This window comes from Neovison vison, chromosome 4 (genome assembly GCF_020171115.1).
Source record: "Neovison vison isolate M4711 chromosome 4, ASM_NN_V1, whole genome shotgun sequence".
Taxonomy (NCBI): domain Eukaryota; kingdom Metazoa; phylum Chordata; class Mammalia; order Carnivora; family Mustelidae; genus Neogale; species Neogale vison.
Window position 1 is genome coordinate 145568399 of NC_058094.1, and position 20129 is coordinate 145588527.

At 40.3% G+C, this 20129-nt stretch overlaps 2 protein-coding genes across 2 annotated transcripts in view; one reads left to right on the forward strand and one right to left on the reverse strand.

Moving 5' to 3' along the window:
* The window catches only part of LRRC17 (leucine rich repeat containing 17), a 31053-nt gene extending 28001 nt beyond the window's left edge, over positions 1-3052 (reverse strand). The window contains exon 1 of the mRNA XM_044245872.1: positions 2965-3052. The gene's annotated coding sequence lies outside the window, so the exon portion shown is untranslated. The remainder of the gene's footprint in view (positions 1-2964) is intronic.
* FBXL13 (F-box and leucine rich repeat protein 13) overlaps positions 1-20129 on the forward strand; it is a 253505-nt gene that overhangs the window by 146121 nt on the left and 87255 nt on the right. Inside the window, exon 12 of the mRNA XM_044245871.1 lies at positions 2895-3024. Within this exon, the coding sequence (XP_044101806.1) occupies positions 2895-3024 (130 nt within the window). The remainder of the gene's footprint in view (positions 1-2894; positions 3025-20129) is intronic.

Genomic DNA, 20129 nt, shown 5'->3' on the forward strand with positions numbered 1-20129 from the left:
TATCTCAAAGTATCATTGATACTCATCACTACTTCAAAATTAGGGGTAGTTATTAGCTCTGCCACTAGATCTTGTTATTTAATATGCTAGTAAAGAAGCACATACATTATTATTCCACTCATTTGGTTTTTTTAAAAATTTTGATAATGATATCTACAATATAATTAGTTACTTTTATAATTTTAAGTGTTTTATTTTATGCATTAAAAACATTATGCTGATGAAGGGGCCATAGGTCTAGAGTATATGTTATACACAAAAAGTGAAAAACTCCTCATTCCATTCCTACTTTGAGTATTTCTGTGTGTGTGTGTGTGTGTGTGTTTTAAGATTTTATTTATTTATTTGAGAGAGAGAGAGAGAAAAAAAAAAAAAACAGAGGGAGGGAGAGGGGCAAGCAGACTCTACACTGAGCGCAGAGCCCAGCGTGGGGTTCTATCCCAGGATCCTAAGATCATGACCTGAGCCGAAATCAAGAGTCAGAGGCTTAACCAACTGAGCCACTGAGGTGCCCCCGACTTTGAGTATTGTTAACTGATCACAAGGACTGAAAAGAGTCGAACAATAGGCTTGGGCTTGATTTGCATATATTTGAATATGCATGATTTTGTAAGTGACAGCTACACTTAACTTTTTTTTTTTCAATTTATTTATTTTCAGAAAAACATTATTCATTATTTTTTTCACCACACCCAGTGCTCCATGCAAGCCGTGCCCTCTATAATACCCACCACCTGGTACCCCAACCTCCCACCCACCTGCCACTTCTACACTTAACTTTAAGGTTAGTGTTAAAAATGGGTTAAGAACAGTCTGTAAATGAGTGGGCAACAGACCAGGGGAATAAAAACTGTATCAGAGGCTATCAGTCTCACTGGAGTTCAAACAGATTAAAAAGGGCATTAAACCTTGAACAAAATAAGGGTGTAGATGTAATGTGAGGTCCCCCAAAGTCTTGGAATCAGTTGTATGTGCTACTTTTGTCAGATGATAGCCATTCCATTATGTGGAAGAAGATAGTACAAACTTCATAAGAACAATTAATACACTATTATTTGAAGTAGTAGTAGCAAGAATATATATATTTCAAAGCTTCTACCTACTGATTTCAACCATCAAAAGTCATCCTTAATTTAATATTGTTACTTCTATGTTCTCATGTAATTGCCATACCTCTGAGAGCAAAGAGTGGATGGAATTATATCCATGTTACAGATGAGAAAACTAGGATTCAGGAAAGCTGAACATAGTCAGGGTTTAAAAAAAAAAGAGAGAGAGAGAGATAATATTATAATCTCCACTTAACAGATGCAGAAACAATTTCTGAGAGGTTTGGGAAGTTGCAGGAAGTGTCAGGGCTGAAATCTGAATCCAACTTGGTCAGATTCCAAAACCTCATGTATTTTCCATTGTGTTGTGCTGTCTGCCTTACTATTCCTTTCTCTAAATTAGAGAGCTAAAGGTTTGTTAGAAATGACAACCTCCCACACACACCCTAAGAAAACTGTACTTTGCTCTGTTGAATCCCAAGGGTACCCCCAAGGGAGAGAAAGACAAAGCGTTCGCAAAACTTTGGCATAGCTCTTGGTTAACTCAAGGGCCCCAGGAGAGGGGATGTGTCCTGGGGATATTAGTGCTGCTTTCTGCTGCAAGGCCCTGCCCACAGCCACGGGGGAATCCAGATGGCGTCCCTCTTTGTTCTGTAGAATCTCATGGACATTGCTAGAGGGGAATGTGTGTTCTGCATAAAATCTGTCACTATGGAATGGGAATCATTATATATCATATAGATGTGTTTTCCAAATTTTAGGAATAAATCTGATTAACTGTCAATGCTTGCATATCTTACTTCCCATTTACGTGAAAGTAAATTTTACTAGTCATCTGTGGGCTTTTGAGGGTCAGAGAGTCACCTTCTTCCCACTTTTTGTTCTTTCTGCTTTCCAATTTGCTGTTAAACTGCTGCAGATCAGAAACCAAGAGCATGTTGTTAATTCCATTATAAGAGCGAGCAATAGTGGGAGTTCTTGCACTTTTAAAAAATGCCAGGCTTAGGAAGGCTTGAAAAACTGTCCAGAGAATGTCCTCAAACTGTAAGCCCTCTCACGGTAGTACAGGCTCATCTTAATAATCCTCCTTTTTTTCTGGAAGCAATCACTTTGGTCATGGTGGTAATGCCATATTTAATCTGTTTGAACTCCAGTGAGATTGATAGCCTCTGATGTCGTTTTTATTCCCTTCATGTGTTGCTCAACTCATCTGCACACTGTTCTTTTTAACCCATTTTTAAGCTCTCTATATCAGTTAGTCTTTCTTTAACTATAAAAATGAAACACATACAAAATCATGCATATTCAAAAATTGTTTTTCAAACCATTTGCTTATCATGTCCATTTTAGGAGCTTGTGATGTTTAACTTCGCCTTTCTGCTCCAAATCCTCACTGTCATGAACAGTTAATCGCCATTTAAATGTTTTCAAAGGGTTCGTCCATCTAGACGTTTTGCACATTGTTTTGGTGCTCCAAGAATAAAACCTAAATACAACAATGCTGCAAACTCTGTAACTTTGGTTTCAAACACAAACTAACGTCCAAACAATATGATTGCACAAACGTCCCCCACCCCCAGACCTCTCCCCCATCAGCCTTCTTAAGAATCTAGGCAAATCTATATTTTCATTTAAAATGTAATGATGCATTATCTGATACACTACTCCAAGCTCCTTCACATAACAGGAAGAGCATTAACAATTACGTTCAACTGCTGAAGATCTGCAAGGAGAAAAGATTAATTGACAGTTTTCCTTCTCTTTGTCATAGTGGCTTATGAAAGACATGGAAAACGACTCAAGTATAATCCCTTTCCTTCTCTCCTTTCGCCTCTGTCTTTTCAGGTACTTCCAGAATTTACAGAATCTTAGTTTGGCTTATTGCAGAAAGTTCACAGACAAAGGTTTACGGTACCTGAATTTGGGGAATGGATGCCACAAGCTCATGTATTTGGACCTTTCCGGCTGCACCCAGGTTTGTCTTTCAGTCTTCTCTTTCCTGCAGCAGGCGAGGAAGTCCTCCGGGGGACGGACTACATCCAGCCCTCATGTTATACTAATGCTGGGCACGGACTGCAACACAGTTTTCAGAGGTTTTGAATTACATAGCCACAGCTGCTTAAAATTTCCCCAGGATTGCTACTATAGGCTCTTGGCTTCCTTCCACTGGAGTGTCACATCCACACACAGGCCGAGCTCATTGGATAAGGAAACAGACCACTTCTGTGTAGAAACTTTGAGCCCAACTATAATACCAGAGTCCAAATGTTGAAAACTTTAGAATTGCTACCAAGATACAAACAAAGGAAAAACCTTTTGGGGGAGGATTTGCAAAGCACTTCCTGAAAAGTCAATGAGCTCCCTCAGGGGCTTTCAAAAAATAAATAGCATTGGGTAAAAGGCCAGAAGTGCTAAATGTAACAAAGGAAATACAACAAAGATTGTAATTTTTAAAATTACATTGTATCCTGGGACTAAATAATAGGAAGGTTTGAGGTGTACATGGGGAAATATTTGAGTCTGAGGGAACAAGATGAAGGAAAATTGGGTAGAAAATAGGGTGTAGTTGTGGGGGGTAGGCCATGGCACTTTGGAAATAGTTACTGTCTCGTTGGTAGTTTCTTCCTGTAGATTTAAGTCATGATACTTTTAACTTCTTTTCTTCCACCTCTCTGTGTATTTTGTTAATGTTAGTATCATAGTATGTCCATCTTTCTGTGAAAATCATATACTAGCACGATGAGAAGTGGCTGAAGCGTTGGTTGTTACCATTTGTTGAGTTTGTGTTCTATGCCGGGCACCATGTTGAGTTATTTACACAGATCAGATTCATTCCTCATACGAATGCTATGTAGTATGTACTGATTATGCCCATTCAGAAATGAAGAGAGCAAGTCTCCGGAGGTTGTACACCTAGTGAAAGCACGTGGTACTGGTGCCCTTATAAGCACCAGTTGGTACATCCGTGGGTAGGTAGAGTCCCCTGGAGGGAATACAGGCATATTATGGGTTTCTCCTCCAAGTTCTTAAATGGACAGAACTTAGCTACTCACTGTCACTGGCATTCCATGGTTCCCTGGTACACTGAGTAGTAGGGAGAATGCAGGGAAAAGGTGGAGAGGGCTCCAAGCAAGGCTTGAAACTTCTCGAAATTACACTTATTTCCGATCTACGGGTGTGTATCTTGCTAAATGTCAACATCTACCATCAATCTTTTTTTTTTTTTTTAAGATTTTATTTATTTATTTGACAGAGATCACAAGTAGGCGGAGAGGCAGGCAGAGAGAGAGGGAAGCAGGCTCCCCGCTGAACGGAGAGCCTGATGCAGGGCTTCAACCCAAGACCTTGGCATCATGACCCAAGCCGAAGGCAGAGGCTTTAACCCACTGAGCCACCCAGGTGCCCTTCTACCATCACTCTTAAAAGACTGAGATGGACTTAATATTCTCTATAACTTGACTAAACTCTAGCTCCTGACTACCCTTTACTTAGAGCATTTATTTTAGAAAACTTGCAACTATATATTCTTTCTTTGTTGTCTTGGAGATAGATAAAAACCTCATTAAAAACTTCTTGATGGTTTTACAACCCAGGAATGTCTTCCTCAAGGGCCTGGGAGCCATCCTTTGATATGTAGTCATTAAGGGAAATAGCACTGGTGTCTCCCAGTCCCTGTGGGAGGGTAGCTGCTTACTTTCGCTTTGGGTGACAGTTAGCAAACACAAATGGCCTAATCACAGAGAAAAATATTTGCAAGTTTAGGAATAACTCAATGTGCTTGACACATCCCTTTAATAATACATCTTAGGATTTTCCACCAGCTCAGCCACTCTTAAAAACCTTCCCCCAGAGCATAACTTACCTCCTTGTTCTTCTCAGTTTCCACAAGGTAACGACTGTAGCAACAACATACAATTCATACACAGATGCACAAACACACATACACATATCCTAAGGAGAAATAGTCTCACTTACAGTAAAGTCAAAACAAGAGGTTTCACATCAATATGCCTCTGGCCAGACATGCGTGCAAAACGCACATAGTGTATCAACTTTTAAATTTTGAGCCAACATTTAAAATTCTGGAGTCTTCATAAAGAAATCTAAACTTCCAGGTTTCTCTCTTTTTTTTTTTTTAAGATTTTATTTATTTATTTGTTAGAGAGAGAAAGAGAGAGCGCGAGCACGGGCAGACAGAGTAGTAAACAGAGGCAGAGAGAGAAGCAGGCTCTCCACCAAGCAAGGAGCCCGATGTGGGACTTGACCCCAGGATGCTGGGATCATGACCTGAGCCGAAGGCAGCCGCTTAACCGACTGAGCCACCCAGGCGTCCCTCCAGGTTTCTCTTAAAAAACTGGGAAAACGAGCGAAACTGGGCCTGCATTGCCACACGGCCACAAAGGGCTGGGACTGAGTTGGCCTCACCCCGTTGGAATGGAGCATGCTGGCCTCCCCGATACTCCGTAAGACCCACACAGGCCCTTACAGTTAACCATTCAACGGCATCACCTGCCTGTCCTCAGTGGGTATTTAAGTTTGGTCTGAATATATAAAGAATAGATTTCTTTTCCTGGTTGTCCCTTAATTTTTAAGTCTCAAACCACAGTGAAACTAGTATTTCACATCACTAGGCAAAAGAATGTTAAATTTCTTTTGTTCATCTGTCTTCCACTTCCATTTGTTTATTTAATAATTCAACAGAGATTTAACTCCAGGTGTCAGACACTGTCTCAGTCACTGGAAATCGTCCCATTTGGAACCAAGCCCCGTTAGGCGCATTGGAAGTAAGAAATGGGCTTGTGATGAACCACAGATAACTTAAAAATGGCTGCTGCTCTAGATGCAGAGAGAATTGGTAAAACTTGGAGGCTACCGCTTCCGAGGATTCTTTAAATTCTACGCGGAGGCTCCGTTTACCTCCCCAGCTCTGGGTGTGAGGACAGTTTCCGTCTTCCAGGCCTACTTATATTGATACGACCCTACAAAAATTGTTCCAAAGAAGGAAAATTGATGATTCACAGATTCTCAGGTTCTCTGCTTGGAAACTGAAATCTATTTTCTTTTTATAAGTTTGGAATTTTGTGCTATGAAGTCACGCGTTAATGTCTCTGTCCAAGAAGAAAGGTCCTAATAAAACAAAGACTTGAGAATAGACGATCACACCTACCTGCCTTTCGCTGGCGTTAACTGAGCGCCTGCTGCATACTGCCTGTGGTGATGAATAAAACAGCATCCTTTCTTCTAGGAGCTCTGGATTAACATAAGTAAAGTATGTCAAGGGCTAAACTCTAATGCAGTCATGGCTGCCCCAAAAATGGAAGATGTATTTATACAATATTGTGAAAGTATTTTAACGATACTTGTTAGAAAAAAATAAATAAATAAACGCGTGGCGGAGAACTGCAAAGAAAAGTGAAAATCAATTACACATGTTTTAGAAATACTCTGCATTCTTCTGGGATTGGATAAACAGTGTAGGTGCATTAAGTAATGGGACTGATTTCCTAATGAGTACCAGCATTTGCACATGTACTTGCGTGTGTACTTGCGTCTTTAATGTGGTTGAGGTGATGCCTCTGGTCAGTTTCTTTGCAAAAAAGCCTCTGCTCGCTCAGCCCTGACTGAGGACAGAGTTGCTCTAGCGAGCTCTTTCACTATCCATGGCAAACCTCTAACCATATACTTCCCACTCCAAGCTTTCTGTTTTCAGGTTTTAAAACCTTTGCTTTTTTTCCCTTTTTAATGTTAAACCCAAAAATACAAGAAGTAAGAAGCAAAAAATTGAAATTATCTGAAAACTCACCACCCAGAAATAACAAATACTATTCACATTTCAGGGTAAGCCTTCCTGGTCTTTTCTCTATGTACACTGATACTCCTTTTAAACTAAAATGGATTACATAGTCCACATATCTTTCATTTGATATTCCATAAAGTTAACATTTCTCTATTTTATTAAATATTTTCCTGTAACTTACTTTTAATAGCTATATAGTATTCTGTTGTATCAAGATACCAATATGTATTTAACCATTCATTATTGGCCTACCATTTTCTGCTATCATCAACAACTTCCGAGGAAAATTCTCATAGCCGTGTATTTCCATACATCTTATGCAATTTTTGGTCTAAATTTGTAGAAGTGAAAAGGTCAGAGGACATAATTATTTTTAAGGCCATCCATGCATGACAAAGGCCGCCAATATAAACACAAATGTAAAGTAATGTCTGGTCTCTTCATAAGAATATTACATGAAAAAAAAAACTTCAGCCAATTTGACATGGATATGATATTTTATGTTTAAATTTATATTTCTCTGATCATTTGTAAGGTTAAATCATACCCAATCACGTAATAAATATTTGTTGAATAATAGCATTCTTATTCCAACAGGCTGCCATTGGTAAACTATTTTTTTACAAGACCAGTGCTCTAACCCCTGAGCTATGGAGCCATCCCCTTATTTTTTTAAATTAACTAAAGTTTTCTTTCATAGCCAGAGTGCAACATTTTCATTATACTATTTTCAGAAGAAGAAGGAAAAAAACCAGTTTACATTCATTTAACAAAAAATTCTGGTTGAATCAGTTGAACAAATTGAATATACCTGCTTCTATATTTACTGTTTACCCAAAGATATAAAATCTAAGCTTATACCGTAAAAGAATTAAAAAAACAAAACCCTATATATAAACACAATTTGGGAAGACTTTTTGGAGACAAAGTGGTTTTATTATGAAAAGAAAGTATCCTGGGGCGCCTGGGTGGCTCAGTGTCATGATCCCAGGGTCCTGGGATCAAGCCCCACATCAGGCTCTCTGCTCAGCAGGGACCCTGCTTCCCCCTTCTCTCTGCCTGCCTCTCTGCCTAATTGTGATCTCTGTCTGTTAAATAAATGAATAAAATCTTAAAAAAAGAAAAGAAAAGAAAAGAAAGTATCCTTTCCTGTGGTCCTTCGATATCTACAGTCAGGGAGACATTTGGTGACGGTGAATGGGTCCATCTTGTTCTCTGCTCTGAAGAATGGTGTGTACTGTAACCCATGGTAGACATTTATCAAATGTTTACTGAATATTCGGATTCATGTTTAATTAAATAGTGAAACTAATGACCTGTTTTATGAAACGTTGGTAGTTTTTCCCTTGTACCTCATACTTTGCTTCAGGAATTTCTCTCTGTTCTTTGTGGCTCTGCAGAGCTGTCACTCGTGGCAACTTGAGAGAGTCGTACATGAGAGTACCTGGGAGCATGGGTTCGGGGGTATTTGCATTTTTTTTAAAAATTTTTTCAATTTATTTATTTTCAGAAAAACAGTATTCATTATTTTTTCACCACACCCAGTGCTCCATGCAATCTGTGCCCTCTATAATACCCACCACCTGGTACCCCAACCTCCCACCCCCCCCCACTTCAAACCCCTCAGATTGTTTACAATGTATTTGCATTTTAATCCTGAGTTTGCCATTTACTAGTTACGAGACTGAGGCAGGTTCCCCAGACTTTCTGTATACCTCAGTTTCCATATCTATGAAATGGGGAAAATACTAGTACCTACCTCATAAGTGTGTTGTGTAAATGAAATGATTTGATACGTATAACATGCTTAGAACAGTGGCTTCATAGAGTAACTCCTTAGTAACCATTAGGATTTTTCCCATTGTCACGGAGTCATTTAACTCTTTCTGCTGTGGCTGTGAGGAGAGAGCTGCAGGAGAGGAGGATGACCCTACCAGAACCATTCAAAACCCTTCTAGATATTCAACATTGAGGAAAAAAAAATGCTGTTTTTCTTGAGGTTGCAAGGCCTAGAGAGTGTAGGTCTAGGCTTATTTGTGGTTCTCCTAACATTCAGGTACACATCCTTCTATAAATACAGTGGACACTTGTATGGAGCTTACACACAGGAGTTGAATGGGTGGGTCATGAAGTATGTGTAAGTTTGGTTTTTGTCAATATTGTTAGTTTTCTAAACTGACCGTCCCAATCCTAATGACATTTTTATGATTTAGAAAACACATCAACGTGATTTCTCTGGGGAAGCTAATGCCATGGCCCTCCGTCCTTACTCCTTATATTTACCTACATAATTTATTTTCCTAACATCACTATTATTAAGGTAACTATTAGAGAGGCAGGAGATCAACATTCAAAACTAGAATGGGTTTCTATCCCGGTAAGTCCTCTTTCTTTCTCAGAAATTAGCAGTGAGTATTTAAGTCGTCTTTATGATTTATATGAGTGTATATAGGTATATAACACTATATATAGAGAAGTAATACATGTTTACAGAAGTAATATGCATGTAGATGATATATATACAATATATATCTCCAAACCAATCCTCAAATTTTAGACTCGTATCTTAAAAAAAATCCCAGCTCTAAAAAAAAACTCCCTGCTCTGCCTTCAGCCTTTTCCATGTCACTTAAGGACAGTTCCCTGTATATAGTCGCTGAGGCCAAAAACCTTGGAGTTATCTGTTACATATTGAAATGTAACCCCTCAAATTCGCATATTGAAGTCCCAATCCCTAGAACCTCCTTACTTGGAAATAGGGTTGTTCCAGATGTAATTAGCTAAGATGAAATCATTAGCATGGGCCCTACTCCAATATGAATGATGTCCTTAATAAAAAGGGGACATCTGGACACAGATATATGCATACAGAAGAGTGCCACATGAACATGAGAATAGCCATCTACAAGCCAGAAGAGAGGCCTGTACCATTTCCTTCCCTCACATTAAAGGAGGGAAGGAACCAACCCCACTGACACCTTGATCTTGGAATGTTAGCCTCCAGAACTGTAGGACAACACATTTCTGTTGTTTCAGCTACCCAGTTTGTGGTACTCTGTTACAGCAGACCTAGCAAACTAGTATGTTATCTCAGACCTCCTCATTCTCTTCACAACCCACACGCACTCTTTAGGAAGGCCAGCTGGCTGGGACTCCAGTACTCCCTAGGATCTGACTGTTTGTCATGTAGAACATGCAGACTGTTCATATTCTATGTATGTATTGTGATTTCCTCATGTCCCCTGCCTCTCTTGATTTGCGATTTCCCAGTGTCCCCTGTCACTTGCCCAGAGAACTTTCTTTGACGGTAAAAGCTGTGCAAAAGGCATGAGACTCAGGCCTATTCTTTGTTTAAATGGTGGAAAAATATAAGTTATTTTCTAAGTAATAAAGATATGAAAATTATCATTGTAAATAAAGTCTAAAGTTTGAAATGACTGTTTTACAAAAGTGAGCTATTTGTGTGATGAGCAACTGCTGAGTAATGAGAAGTGAATAATCAAGCTACCACCCCAGCCCGGGTCATCATCATCTCTTGCCTGTGTTATTATGATGGCCACCTAACGGGTCTCTCTGCTTTCACCTCCGCCTCCTACAAGTCTTCTCTCAACTCAGCATTGAGAGTGATCCTTTTAAACCCCAAGCCAATGTCCTTCCTCTACTCAAGTACCTGGCAAGGCATCCCGTTCACTCAATAAAAGAAAAACTTCAGAAGAACATTTGAGACCCATGTACTCTGTCCTCTGCTGCTACTGACCACTTACCAACTCTGCTCTGGCCACACTGGCTTCCTTGCTGCTCCCTCAGCACAAGAGCTCTTGCCTCAGGGGGTTTGGCGCTGCCATTCTCCTTGCCTGGAATCCTCCTCTTGCAGCTATCTGTGTGGCTAACTTCCTCACCTTCTTTAAGTCTTTGCTCAAAAGTCCCCCCATGATGAATGAGTAAATCAATAGAAAGGTATCAGCTAAAATGCGTCAAAGATACCTACATTAGTTCCCTGTTAATTTTTGCACTCTCCAAAAGTTCTTGTTTCTTTCAAAATCTGAAAATAAAAAATCTGGGTAGGATGAAGAGTTTTAATGGAGAGGACAAAGCCTTCCTAGCTGTCCATGGGAAAGTCCCAATGAGGAGGCCAGTGATTCCTGGTTAGGCTTTCCCTTTATCCTTTGCTCTGTTTGTGTGTAACTCCAGGGATTCTCCTGTTGATATCATCTTTGGGTGGCCACTTCTCCTAAGATTTATGTATCATGTAGCAGTGGGTTACAGCACTGTGTAGGAAGCCAAGCGTAGAACGACCACAGCTATGCTGAGAAGGATGGCTAGGGCTGTAGCCAGTCTTAGGCTGAAATCCAAATGCCTAGAAAACCAACAACTCTGAGCATGGAGTGAAAGAAGGCGCCAGATGAAGGCCAAGGTTCCAATGGATATGTTCGGATTGAAGAGAGTTAAACCAGTGAGAGAGCCTGTGCTAGGAGCCTCTGCCTCTGGGGTTCCCTGTTCTACACTTCCAGCCTCAGTTGTTTCAGTAGGCTCACTTTTTGCCCTTAGGCACCCTCATACCAACCCTTTCTCCCATTCATCAGATTGACTTTTACATATTCTTTGAGGCTTTTTTCAATCACAACCGTCACTAGGAAGCTCTCACCGACCCTTCATTTCCCCCGACCCAAGCTAGGTTATGATCCTTCCTGTGTATTCTTCTATCATTGTACTTTCACTGTGCATTCTCCATGCACTCAGTGGTCTGCTTATCTGTCTGCTGTTCTCCCCATTGCGGGCTCCCTGATGGCCAGGACGGTGCTTTCTTTTTCTGTGTTATCTGTATCCTTAGCACATAAATACAGTACCTTGTATGTAGTAAGACTGTGAGCAATGTTTGATGAATGAAAAAATAAATGAATGAACAAAAGAAACAGCAACCAATTTCAGGGCACAGCTCAGGAGGTCTGTTGAGCCACTAAGAAGTTGACAACTTGCCAGAGCAAAGTCTCAGAGTCTTTTCTTGGTAAGGGCGCAGTCTGATATTTCTTTAGATTTAGGGGAAGAAAAGAGCCTAGGAAACTATGAAATACTACAATGAAAGTGCTTTCTTCATCAAGTATTTTTCATTCACTAGACACAAGTCAACAAAAATGAAAAGGGATAGTATCCCAGAAATGTTCAAATGACACAATGCAATAATAATTGGTTTATCAGTAGTTCTTGTACTGTTAAGTCTCTCTCTGGGACCCACGACTCTTAAAAGTAGGCTGTGCAAACTGCAAATGGGGAGATTCCAAGGTCATGTCAGTTATCTCTAGGCTACATAAATTCCAACCTCCCCTTCCAGAGAGGCAAAGATCATGGAAGGTCTTACTTGTTCACCTCTGGGGATTGCAGGGGACGTGGGCGAAAGCCACAGAGTCGTGCTCAGGAATGAATGTACTAGCCAAATAGAATGGAGATTGCATAAGCAAAGCAAGAGTAGAAAGCAATTTCTCTTTTTTTCTCTCTCTCACACAGCAAAAGGCAGTGGGATGGTGAAAGGAGCCCCGATCTGAAGTGGGGAGACCTGGGATCTAATCCTCACTATGCTACTAACCACTTGTACAACTCTGGACAGTTACTTGATTTTTCTACCTCAGTTCTGTTGTCTGTAGAATGGCTAGTTTGGGCTACATGATCTCTGAGATCCTTTTCAGCTTTCGAATTCTGTCTGTGCTTCTGTGTGGAAGTCTGGTCCTTGGCACAGAACTGGGAGTGGAGGTACAGATTTGCTAGGCTATCAGTAAGGGGTAATTGGAATAATAAGAATTGTATGACCAGCTAAACCAGGTGCAAATAAGATTATGCACCAAAATGAATTGGCAACAGTTCAATTCAAAATTATAAATCATTTATATCTGTTGGATTGGATTTTCCTTTATGCTGTATTTTAATGGATGGTGATAATAACTGCTGTCATTTGCTGGGTACTGACTAGGTGCTAGGCGTTGAGGTAAGTGTTTGACATTCATTATCTCATTTAATCTTTATAAAAGACTAGATGAGGTGGGTGTTATTATTCCCATTTGAGAGATGTGGGAACTGAAAAATGGTGTTCTGGTAAACATTTAACAACTGGCAGGGAGCAGGAAAAGCCCTGATTTTCAATGACTGCTGATTTCCATGGTGTAATTATTTTCACCATTAACTATTGCAAGTTACCAATGAGAAGTCACTGAAGAGAAAGTTAGAAGAGAGGTGCAGTAGTACACCATTATGTAAAGTTTTCACTATACAGATGCAATAAACATAAATATCCTCTAGAGCACAGATAACAGTAACATGTAATAAAATAATAGGAAGTGACGAGCTTGAGTATCACTACCTTTGTTAATGTAACTTATTTAATTTTAAATTTATATGATTAATTTTTAATCTGTGTTTTGTTTTGAAGATTGATTTGTTTATTTGAGAGAGAGAAAGAGCACAAGGAGGAGGAGGGTAGAGGGAGAGAAGCAGACTCCCCGCTGAGAGAGAGGCTCATCTCACAACCCTGAGATCATGAGCCAAAACCAAGAGTCGGATGCTTAACCCGACTGAGCCAACCAGGCGACTCTAAGCTAATCCTAAAATTAAACAATTTACTCTTGCAAGCTTGTGTAAACTGGCCCCACATACCACTGAAAATAATGCTAAGACAGAGTAACTTGCCCAAGATCATTCAAAAAATGTCTGGGCTGAGATTATAACTTTGACCTTAACTAATTCTGAAGAATGGGCTCTATACCAGTAGACTTTCATTTATTTGTAAAGCTGTAAAGTTCTATATTCTGCCTGTGGTTAAAAAAAAAATGTATTATTCTTTTTGAAAAAATTATGTGGTCATCAGTGTCATTAATAAGAAGGAGGTCCAGGGGTGCCTGGGTGGCTCAGTGGGTTAAGCCGCTGCCTTCGGCTCAGGTCATGATCCCAGGGTCCTGGGATTGAGCCCCGCATCGGGCTCTCTGATCAGCCGGGAGCCTGCTTCCTTCTCTCTCTCTCTGCCTGCCTCTCTGCCTGCTTGTGATCTCTCTCTGTCAAATAAATAAATAAAGTCTTTAAAAAAAAAATAAGAAGGAGGTCTGGTGGAAAAGCAGTCATGAATCATAAAAGTCACAGTACAACTTCTGCTTTTCTGGTTCTTGTGCCTCAGTTTCCCTATTAAAGGAATGCTTTCTGTCTTTTCTGAATCATACTTCAAACTGCGTTGGGGGAAAAATAAAATTCATGAAAATCATTTTATATTTCTTGTAGATAGAACTCATATAAATTTAAATGGATATTATAATATTAGTTTGACTATAACTTTATGATTACCCTATTGAAAATAAAAATAAAGAAATATAACGAACACCTACTATTAGCTTCCATAGATTCATGCAATCTCTTTGTAGGCAAACTGTATATGGATGTTTATTACATTAAGCAGTAAAAAATGAAACATCTGGCAACAATTTTTAGATCTTGAAGAATCAGATGGCAAAATGAGTCTCGGGGGACTAAGATCCTGTTTCACACTCCTGAAAAAAGGTTTCATAAAAATTTTAGTGTTCTCTGAAAAAGATTTCAGTTTATTCTCTGTTCCCTATCTTACAACGTGACTTATATACAGAATTTTATAAACTCTTTACAAAACTCTACTTGGGCCTTTGGACCTAGGTGAAGCCCATGGTTAGAACTCTAGCTATAAAGCCATCATCTAGCTCAATAAATCTAGATAAACCAAGTAGCTCCGTGGTTCATTGCATTGTAGTAAGAATGTATTATGTTGTGATTCTCTTGGTCAAAGAGGAGATAAACATCCATTATAGTTCAGGAGAAGCTGTGAGTGATTTGGCCATTGGGTGAGGAAAAGAACAGGATTGTGTACTTTAAACAGGAAAGATAAAGTTTAAGAAGGGTAAAGCTTGCTTCTGCAGATCACGGCTCTGAGTTGTTGTGCAATGAGTGCACAGAGCTGGCATGCCATGCTTGCCTTCCTGGCATCTGTAGCCTTCACCGGTCTTGTATTCTAATTCCTCACTCACACTGGAAAATGAAATTTTCCTTTTTGTGACTGGCTGTCCAATGGTTTTAGATAAATATTGCAATCTTTAACAAATGACCACCATATTGACTACCTCTTCCCTCTGCCTTTGGAACTATTAATTCTAATTTACATTCTACAAACAATTTATTCAACAACTACTTGGTCTACTAACAAATAGTTGTTATATCATACTCTGTCTAAGCACCTGTGTTGTACTGTTAAAGGACGTGATGGATTAGATGCTGTCTATGTTCCTTGGCAGGAATATCAGACATGTGCATAAGTAATTATTATACAAGTCAGAAGATGTAAAACTCAAACTGAGGGCGATGGTGTTTGGTGCTCTGGGATCTAAGAGGAAGAAACAGTTCTACCTGAAGTGATCAGGGAGGGTACGTAGGAGAAGTGCATTGGCAAATGCAGAGGAGGAGAAGCCACGAAGAATATATAGACTGGAAAGTATGGGATCATCAAAGGGATAATAACTAGACCTCTCTTCCTCTCACTAGAGAGGACACAATATTTGAAAGCCTGTCAAGAACTTTAGCACAGACCCTGGGAAGAGTTGCTATTTTAGAAGCCTGTGGCACATTTGAATGCAATGAAACAAAATGTTCCATGTTTTGCAAAAAATCTTTGTCTTTCTCTCCAACATCCATTCTACTTGTTAAGCCAGGCTTCTCTGAGGTCACCAAGAGGTCATGAAGGATATATGGATATGACTAAAGTCATCACATTATCCATTAGTCATTGGTTACGATGTTCCTTGAATGAGAGAAACAGCTGGAAATGGTACAGGAACACAGCTTGGGCAATGTCTACCTAAGATAGATATCTCTAGCTGTCACAGAGGGTCTGGCCCTACATATATCTCTTTTCTGTGTTGCTGAGCTAACTGGTTTTGAGACAATGTTGTAAAGAAGAAGTGGAAAGTGGAAGCTTGGTAATATGTTATTCTCTCTGAGATAAGTTGCTTCCTTCTTTTTTTTTTTTTTTTTAACCACCTTGGACCTGCAAAGAGTGATCTGAGCTAGTCCTTGGTGCTCAACACTTCGGTTTTCATTTTGTATGGCTCACTGACAACTCATTTCCTTCACAGATAGCTCTGCCCTGTCCTGCTCATGGGTTCAGACCCACCCAGAGACAGCTGGAGAGAACTTCCTATGATCTTCCCTGTCCCCATCAGCAGCAGTAGCTGTCTGCTGGGACTTGAGATTGGAACAGGATTGGTGTGGCCAATTTCCCCAACTTCCTAACCAATGAGAGTTTGACCAGCAAAGAACAGAGGGGCGGGGCTCTTGTTGGTGTCCAGACTAAGGCCACTTAGCAACTAAATAAAGAGGGATCAGATCCCAAGTTCTGTAAGAATACTAAACAGAAAATGCAAAGGTATCAGCTGTGGCAAGGCCTGCCTTTTAACATGGTAAAGTATTCTGCTTTTTCCCTAAGAGAGGAATTATTAATTTCAGGCTTATATTACCATTATTTCAGTGAAGAGAAAGGACAACTAATAGTTGGTCAGCCTAAAAGATTCTGGCATGAATATTTGAGTCATAAATTATTAGCCAAGCGTCTTTTTGGATATTGTAAAATAAACCATGTAGAGAACTAAGTGATTCATGCCAAGGCAAAACTAAAAAGCTCTTCTTAGAGGTTTTCCCCACCCCTTTTCTGGCTACAGTCTTATTGGTTGATAGCACCAAGTGTTTGGCTGCATTGCAAGGAATCACTCAGCTGTGGCTGATTACTGCTATAATTTTTTCCCTTGTTCAGAAAATTTTGTCAAAAATAAGTTTCCAATACAGCAAGAGAGAAAAAAGTTTTTTTCTTTCTTTCTTCCTTTCTTCTTTTCTCCCTCCCTCCCTCTCTCTCTCTCTCTCCCTTCATCCCTTCTTCCCTCCCTCTCTCCCTCCCTTTCTTTCTTTTCTTAGGGGAAGCCATTATTTGAAATATTAGTGGTAGGGTAGTGGCCCAGGGTCTGAGATAAAGGGGAAGAATTTGTAAGTATTGTTAAAAAAAAAAAAATCCCATCCCTGGAATTGTGTGTCATATGAGGATAGGTGGCCTCTAGCCTTGGCTCTGCCATAGACAGGGATACTCAGGACCATTTGTTCATTCATCTAGCGCTTAGGGAACACTCACTCTGTCTGCACTGTCCAGCACTGAGACAATCACAGTACTTCTTGGCATACTACTTATTTATGTTTGCAATGTGAGGGATGCACTAGAATGATCTCTCGAGGCCCTCCACCTCTGGTTCTTGAATCTTTACTTCTCAGAGGGAGCACAGTATACCCAGAAGAAAAGTAATAGGAAACCTAGTATCCAGTATCACATGCCAGGCACTGTGCTAACTAACCACTTCTACACTTTGCGCCATTCTGTTTTCCCAAATATTTCAGAGAGAGAGAGAGAGAGAGAGAGAGAGAATATAATTATACCCATTTTGCAGATGAGAAAACTAAGGGTCAGGGAGGCTGAGCTGCCTTTTGTTTCAAGGGAGAAAGAAGCAGAGCCAGAGTCAAACCTACCTCTGTTGACTGCAAGTCCAGTGTTCTTCCCCACTCCAATCTCCAGATTTTTTAAGTGTTCATTCATCTCCCCCAGACTTTTCTCTGGGAATACTTGTGGAAAATTTAGAAGAATCCATGACAGGACAATACCAAATACCTCATTCTTGCCTTATGGGTCTTCCATTAGCTTTCCATCACTCCTTACCTACTAAACTTTTCCTACTCAGCCGAAGGGTGATCTTGCCTCTTTGTCCAAGCCCAGTGCTCCCACTGCTTTGCTTTCGCCTGGGCTTTACCTTCGATTTGGAATTGTTTGCAGTTTTGTCTGTAGCCAAACTTTTCCAGACTTTATTTGTCTTACTCCTAATTTTAATTCATTCAGGCCCAAATAGTTGTCCAACACAGTAAGAAATTTTAAGAAAAAGAGTATAAGGTCATCTCTTTGGGGGACTTAAGACATGCAGATTATAGGAAAGAGTTATGGCTAAAATAAAGAGTTGTAAGGAAAAGAGAAGGAAAGTAGCAGGAGTCACTGGAACTTGAGAAATAGTTAAGGTTTGTGTAGATGAAAAGAGAAAGAGGCAAAGGGAAGTAAGTACAAGGTCAGACAAAGAGCAGAGAGGTCCACTGAGTACTGGAGCAGTCAGATGTCTTTCTGGCTAGGTTTAAAGACTGATGACAGCTGGGACGGGACAGTTGAAATGGAGGTTACTGTTGAAGAATGTTAATCCGAAGGAACCCTGGGTTAAGAGTTTCAACGTCTGTGTTCTTGCTCTGTCACTCTGTAATCTGGGGGAAATCAATCAAGGGACCTGAGTGTTTCCTCATCTCCTGGAGGCTACCTCAATGTAGGGGAGAAGTCCAAGCCCCTTCAAATAGCCTGCCTCTTCTCCTGCTGTTCCCACCTCCAGCCATGTTGTAGTATGTCATCACGTGTGAGCAAGTCACTTAGGAGCTGAGACATCCGTAACATTGGATGATCCCATTCACTCTGTGAGAACTCTAACAGTGCTGAAAATGATTTCTCACAAAGCTACACAAGTTAAATAATACTCATACACCTGCACTCAAAAATGGGACATTTCCCCTACTAATTTAGTTATTTAACTTTGAAAAACTGAAATTCCTTTGTTAAGTATTTGGGATTGGAACTCTAAAGGCTTGAGGGTTTCTGTTTTAACTTCACAATGTGAGGCAACAATAAGATCTTAAAGCTTTCTTTTTAGTTATGCCTGGTTCAGGTACTTAGCGGTGCCAGATAGGGTGGATAATCTCAAATTGGATATGGATAAAAAAATGCATCCAGGCAATTTCAAATGATTGGCCAAAACCAACCAGGCAAGAGCAAACACATCAACTATGACTCTCAAATGTCCAAAGTCCCCAAGGGAGCTGTGATGGTTAATTTTATGTGCCAACTTGAATGGCCCATGGGGTGCCCAGCTATTTGATTAAACATTATTCCAGGTTTGTCTGTGAGGGTGTTTCTGGATGAAGTTAACTTTTAAATTGGTAAACTGAGTAAAGTAGACTATCCTCCCCAGTGTGGGTGGGCCTCATCTAGTCTGTTGAGGCCTAAGTAGAACAAAGGGCTGAGAAAATTGAGAATCCTTATATATAAGTCTCTGTGCACAGCTTTATTTCTTTAGGATAATTTTGTCTAATTCCTGGGCTAAAATAGATACCCTGTTCAGACATTAGAAACATATTTCCCAAAAACTCTTTTTAGAAAAAATTGTTCTGGTATTTCAGTCTGTTTCAGCTGCTGTAGAAAAATGCCAGAGACTGGATGGATTATAAAAAACATGTATTTATTTCTCCTAGTTCTGGCGGCTGGGAAGTCCAAGATCATGGCACTGACAGATTCAGTGTCTATTGAGAGTCTGCTTCCTGGTTTGCCTCCTTGGTGTCACCTGCTGGAAGGGGAGAGCGAACTCTCTGGGGACTCTTTTATGAGGGTACTACGCTCATTCACGAAGGCAGAGTCCAAAATTACCTCTGAAAGGACCTACATCCTAATACCATCACCTTGAGGGTTTAGGATTTCCATATATGAATTTTGCAGGGACACAAACATTCAGACCTCAGCACCAAATTTATTTCTCCCTGACTGAGGGCTTGGCTTCTGCAGCCACTCCAGATTGCATGCTCAGCCCTGCTCCCAAGGTCTTCCCCTGGCCTTTGACTTGGTGCTCACTTTGTCGGTGTCTGCTGGGCAGCTGAAAACCTATTTAGACACATGGTTCTCACAATTCATTCATACATTCTTCCATTGACTTATGTAATAATATTATCTGTTCATTGACACTATAGGTACCCTGCTGGGAGCTGGGGTACAGGGGATTTAGTTCAACCACTAATTGTAACATCAATTTAACTATAGTTATGATACTTACATGGTGCTATAAGTGTATAATAAGAACCTGGCCTCATCTAAGGCTCAGGGACACTTTCTGACCAGTCATCACTGGTATGGGATTGGATCTATTCATTCAAGAGTGTGCCCTGGTTGTTCTGAGGATCAGGCACTCAGTTCCCTAATTTTTGGCTAGTCCTTTTTATATAGGTGGAGGCTGTAATGACAGAAACTTGGAAGTCACCTGCAGTGACAGACGGGACACAGGAAGCCTCCAAAGGTCTCCTAAGAGGTCCATTATAACTGCTATTGCTTGTCCTCCCTGTCATGCTGTTGTGAAGCTGACGTTGTGGGGGTGTTGCCTCTGCTGTCTGTTCCTGGG